At 45.9% G+C, this 6,150-nt stretch overlaps 1 protein-coding gene across 1 annotated transcript in view; it reads left to right on the top strand.

Annotated features, from left to right (window-relative positions):
• Positions 1–3,738, top strand: part of ATPSCKMT (ATP synthase c subunit lysine N-methyltransferase) — a 130,330-nt gene extending 126,592 nt beyond the window's left edge. The window contains exon 5 of the mRNA XM_064596866.1: positions 3,553–3,738. Within this exon, the coding sequence (XP_064452936.1) occupies positions 3,553–3,627 (75 nt within the window). The 3' untranslated portion in view covers positions 3,628–3,738. The remainder of the gene's footprint in view (positions 1–3,552) is intronic.
• The last annotated feature ends 2,412 nt before the right edge of the window (positions 3,739–6,150 follow it).

The raw sequence follows: 6,150 nt of genomic DNA on the forward strand, positions 1-6,150 counted from the left end.
GGGCTGTGATGGCTAATTTTATGTGTCAACTTGGCTTGGGCCACCAGTATTTGGTCAAACACGTCTAGATGTTGCCGTGAAAGTATGTTTTAAATGAGATTGACATTTAAATTAGGAGGCTTTGAGGAAAGCAAACTACGTTCCATAGCTTCCGTAATGCAGGTGGGCCTGTCCAGTCAGGCAAAGGCCTTAAGAGGATAAAGACTGACCTCTGCTGCGGAAGACGGAATTCTGCCAGCAGATGGCCTTTGGGCTCAAGCTGTGCCAGTTCTTCTCTGGGTCTCCAGAGAAGGCCCATCAGCCTACCCTGCAGAGTTTGGACTTGTCAGCCCCCACAATCACATGAGCTGATTCCTTGAAATAAAGCAGGTGCTCCCACCCAGCCCACACCCTGTTGATTATGTTTCTTTGGAGGACGCTGACTAATACATGGACCAAGCACTCTAGTAAGGGCAAATATGTATTATCTCATTTAACACTCGCAAGCAGCCTTTTTAGGTGGGTGTTACTATTCCCATTTGATAAAGAGAGTCACAGAAAAGGCAAGGAACTTGTCCGAGGTCACATAGCGCATGGCAGAGAGGGGAAGCAAGCTGGCGCTTGCTTCATGCTAATGCCAATGAGCTTCCCATGACTGGCTTTTCTTTGTCTTGGAATTGTCATGGCTTATCCAGTGCCTGACACCTAGTAGGAGCCTGGTAAAAAAAAATTTTTTAGTGGCTTAGAACAACACAAATTTATTATTGTACAGTTTTTGTGGGTCAGGAGTCTAGAGACAGGCGAGCAAGGTCCTCTCCTCGTGTTTCATCGGCTGAAATCATGGTGTTGGCCACAGCTGCATATTCTCTGAGGCTCAGGATTCTCCCCAGCCTTACTAGCTGTTGGCAGAATCCAGTTCCTTGTGGTTGTAGGACTGAAATCCCCATTGCTTTGAGGGCTTTGGTTGGACGCTGCTCTCTGAGCCCTCTTGCCGACTCATTGGCCCTCCCACAACAGGGCAGTTTACTTCTCCCTTGAGGCCAACAGAGCAGCTCCTCTCCAGTACTTCACCTTCATCTGAAGGGTTCCCCTGATGAAGTCAGGCCCACCCAGCATAATCTGCCTTTTGATTCATTCAAACGCAACTGACCAGTGGCCTTAATTACATCCGCAAAATCGCTTCTTCCGTAAAATGTATCACGATCATGGGCATGATATCCCTTCACACTCACTCAAGGGAAGGGGCATCTACAGGGCATGAGCACCAAAGTGGGAAACTTGGGGCCCATCTTTGAATTCTACCCACCACAGTTACAGACACCAGAACCAGATATGGGAGCATCTCCCAGCAGAAGAGCCTTTCCAAGTTCCTTCAGTCTTTTTGTTTCAGTAACTTGTTAAAACATGACCCTGAAAAGAGGTGAGGAGGAGTTCTGGTTTTCCCTCCTGCCTGTGTGTCAACTCCAACTTCCTGTTTTCACTTGGCAGCATGAGACTAAGGGGCTTGCTATGACTTTGCACCAGCGTGGGTAGAAACAGAGGCCCCCTTGGCCAGGGTGTGCCCTGGGGCTCTCCCTGCCGCGTGTGTCATGTGGGTGGTCACCTTCCTCCAGTTCCTTAGGACTTCCCATTTGTATTTTTAGACACTTAAAAATGATTCCATTAATATATGCACACTGTGGAAAAAATAAACAGGCATAAGAAGAATAATTAGCATAAAGAAGCATAAAGAAAATGAGAATCGCCCTCAACCATGCCACCCGATTTTTAATATTTTGCTTTAGAGCTTTTCAGATTCTTTTCATGCACATTTTAATATATTTTAATATATGCACTTTTATTTTATTTTTTTATTGGTTTCAGAGGTAGAATTTAGTGATTCATCAGTTGCATATAACACCTGTTGGTCATCACATCAAGTGCCCTCCTTAATGCCCATCACCCAGTTACCCCATCCCCCCACCCCCCTCCCCTCCAGCAACCCTCAGTTTGTTTCCTAGAGTTAAGAGTCTCTTAAAGAAGCCTGGTAAATATTTAAGCAAATGAATGAAGCCGCAGATTTCATTCTATTTCGTTACTTCTTTCTCTTACAGAAGAAAAAAAAATTGTAGGTAGCATATGCAATACCTAAGACTTTGTAGTACATGCTCACCTATAAAATCTTGATCACTAAATTGTCGTGTCTTCATCTGGATAAACACGTGGTAAGAAATTGGTTGGAGAAGTCATGTGTTATAATTCAGCTGTGATTTGCTAGCCAGCATGCCTTATGACTGTCTTTAGGATCCTGGGGAGGATTTTACTGGTGCCTTCCATCCCACCTGTGGTGGATACGGTGGACGGGCCCTCAACATCTACTCCAGCTCCTTTCTGGAATGTACCTTCCAGCACTGCAGTCTGGAGGGCTATAGGTTACCTTCCCAGCCTCCCTTGCAGCTCTGGCTGTGAACACGAGTTGGATTCTTGCCCTCGGAGCCTGCTCGCTGAGGCTCAGAGGGCGCCAGTGCAGAGAGCCCCCCCTTCTGCTGCTTGGGTACTGCTGCCAACCGGGAGGGTCCTGGGATGGTGGGGTTGGCCGCAGGAGTGTTTCAGGTGCTTTACTGGCCTCTGGGCGGGGGCTGTGGTGTGAACCTCCCAGCAGTATTTGCGGCTGGCTCACTGTTTCCGTATCACTTGCTCTGAAGGTGGGGGATGTCAGTGTTGTAGCCGGTGCCCCGTGCTTGGAGCAAGAGGAGACACAGCTCCCCGTAGCGAGGTGAGGTGTCCTGGGGCAGACTTTCAGCCCCATCTCTAACTGCGGCACAGCTAGCAGCCCCCGTGGGGGCCAGTTTGGCATCTCGTTGTGGGAATTCCTGCTGGAGGCCCAGCGCCATCGTCCAACCCTTCTGATGATTTTATAGAACCCTAGGTCCCTGTATTAAGTCGCGTTCTGCTTCAAATAGCTAGAGCGGTTTCTGTCCCCTATAAATGAGCGCTGCCCGATGCGGCAGCCTTAGCAGCTGTAGAGAGGTGTAGTTGATCCATTTATTGGCTCATTAGCGGGTTTTCCACTTTGAGCCTCAACGTACAGCTAGAGTCTGTCTGTGGTGATCTGCCACGTTCATTGGAGAGAATGGGTAAAGGAAGGGAGCCCACAAAGAGAAATTTTACCGGTGACCTGAGTTGGAACTGACCTCATCAGAGAGAAAACTGTACCGCATGCTTTCTGGGGCTCTTTTCTCTGACTCTTACTGCTGTTGATTCCTTCTGTCTTGAAATCTTCTCTTCCCTCTATTGCCCGTTTTAGTCCCTGAATGCCGACAGGTTTTCTTTTAAGCCAGTTAACCGGGAGCTCTTTGCTACGTGAATATTTCTACGTAAGCCCCCTGTTGCTTACTTCTGGATACAGAAAAATTATCCCAAAACCCAAATAATGTATTTTTGTCTTGTGCCATTTCATTCGAGGGCAGTGCACATGGAATTTTGCCAACTTTACTCTTGTCACTTGTCAATTAAAGGAGTAGAAAAATCATTTTGGGAATAAGAATGATGTCATAGGTTAGACTCAAAACTGTGAAATTTTATCTCTCGTAGGGACCTTGGTCATCATGTGGAATCTGTCTATCTCCTCACTTTGAGACGAGTCAACTGAAGGCCAGAGAGATGTAGAGGGAAATGCTCACAAGCTCACAAGGTGACTGGTGGCAGAACCGGGCTCTGGGCATGGGGTTACAAGTGCAGGGAATGTTTTTCCCGCCCCATCGTGTGGCTGAACTCACAAAAAAGGCTTTGGTTTATACCTGTTTACTGTGTAGTTGAGTGTGAGCACATAATAAGGGAAAGATGCAATTTTTTTTTTTTTTTACTATCTGTTTTTGCTACATGTACATGTATTAATGGAGATGATTTTCTAAATAGAATCGTGTTTTTGTAATCATAGGAAGTGGCATGTTGGGGTTCTTTTTACACAGGACTGCTACAATGCTAAACACATTTAGTACATAAACATTTGCTAAATATTTAATACAGATGGTTAATTTTTAACCATTGATTTTTGGGGCTGATATTAATTATCATCATTATTTATTTAGAGAGCATTAGAGACATCTAGGATAGTTTAAGAGAAATCAGATGTCACTTTAAAAGGTCAAGGGCAAGTTGGCTCCATTTCCTCTGATTACATTCTGAATGTGCCAGAAGGTATATGTGGAGCTTTGTTATCCAGAGAAAGTATCATTCCAAGGGAGTGACTGCTGAACCCTTAGCAAGCCGCCCATGGTTCAGTTGACTTTGTTGAATTTTTAGAAAATGAGAATTTAATGAATTCCAGATGGGGAGATGATTAGTTCCGCAATGTTTTAAATCTTCTGTACAGAGCATGTAGAACCACACTGTCAGGGTTCTTTGGAGAAACAGAACCAAGAGGGTGTATGTATATATAGAAGGAGATTTATTATAAGGAATTGGCTCATGAGATTACGGAGGCTGACCAGTTCTAGGATCTGAAGTCAGCAAGCCGGAGACCCAGGAGAACCTATGGAGTAGTTCTAGTCTGAAGGTTGGCATGCTTGAGACCCAAAGAGAGAGGATGTTTCAGTTCGAGTCCAAAGGCAGGAAAAGACTGATGTCCTTGCTTGAAGGCAGTCAAGCAGGAAAAGTTTCCCTTATTTGAGGGAGGGTCAGCTTCTTTGCCCTATTCAGGCCTTCAAACTGATTGGATGAGACCCACTCACAGTAGGGAAGGCAACCTGCTTTAATCAGTCTACCAATTCAGATGTTAATTTCATTCAGTAACATTCTCAGAGACGCAATGATGTTTGACCAAATGTCTGCTTACCCTGCAGCCCATTCAAGCTGACACGTAAAGTTACCTATAAGCGCCGTATACAATTGAGAGTTCAGGAAAGGCTTTCTGAGAATATTGAATTTTCCAATGTTGAAATGTTTGGGCAGGTAGGATAACCTTAGCATGGAGTGTCCGAATTCTACCTGCTAATAAGAATGGTGATCTTGGCTTTCTACTCTTTTCCGCTGATGGACGTATGCCAATTCCATTTGTTACATTCAGTCCTGGGTAGGGTGCCATGGGGGATGGCAGAGGACAGGGCCCAGCTCCCAAGGAGTTTTCAGTCCTTTGGGGTGGCCAGACTACTACACATGACCCAGACAAAGAACAATGAAGTGATTACAAGCGGCAGAGAAGGTGTTTTGAGAAAGGGAGAGTGGCCAGCATGGGTGAGTGGTTCTCAAGTCTCAGGCTTCAATGTCTTGAGACAATTGTGATCATCACAAATGGGTAGGGGGGTTCCTGGTATTTAAGGATGCTGTTGACCCTCTGTGATGTACAGGGCAGCCCTCCATAACAAAGAATTGTCTGGCTTAAAATATTAATAGCACTAAGTTGGAGAAACCCTGATTTTGGCTGGAGCAATGAGATCAGGCTTTATGGAGGTGGTGAGGTTTAATTTACTTTTTGATTCATTCATTCCCATACTCGTCGAACATTTATCTAGTGCCTACCATTCTCCAGTGTCTGTCTTGTCCTGAGGCTGTGGTAGGGAACAAAGTAGTTCTGTGGGTATGTGTCCTACTATTTCATGGGAAAAAATAACATTTAGAAAAAAAATCAAGATCAAGTATAATGATTATTAGGATGGGTGCCAAGGGAACACATCACAACAAGATCCATCTTAGTCAGAAGCTCAGGAAAATCCTGCCAGAGGGAAATGTCCTTTAAAATACAGCTCGAAGGGTAAGTGGGAGATGGGAGTGGATGTGTGTAGGAGTTGGAGTGCAGGGAGAGGGGCACCGTTTGAGCCCGTGGAGCAGCTTATGTTCAGGATGGGAGGCGAGGGAGGCAGAGCCTATGTCTGGGAGCACCTTAAGTCGGGCCAAGAGTTCAGGTTGCATCCTAAAGACAATAGGACATATTTAAGACTTTTAAAGTTTTAAAGCAGTAGAGTGCCAGGATGGGATTTAAGTTCTGGCAGGTTAACTCCGGCTACAGTGGGGCCATGAGGGGAGGGAGGAGAGCAAGGATGGCCGCAGGGCAGGTGGGCTAGGTGGGGCCAGACTGGATGGCGGCTCATAGGGCAGGCAGACAGACTTGACCGCTACCGAGGAGGTAGGAGAAAAGGTAGAAGCAAGAGAAGATAATTAAGACATCCCCATTTCTGACCGGGATGAGTGGGT

This window comes from Mirounga angustirostris, unplaced genomic scaffold (assembly GCF_029215605.1).
Source record: "Mirounga angustirostris isolate CCGP_5_RB_7025 unplaced genomic scaffold, mMirAng1.0.hap1 SCAF_7, whole genome shotgun sequence".
Classification (NCBI taxonomy): Eukaryota; Metazoa; Chordata; class Mammalia; order Carnivora; family Phocidae; genus Mirounga; species Mirounga angustirostris.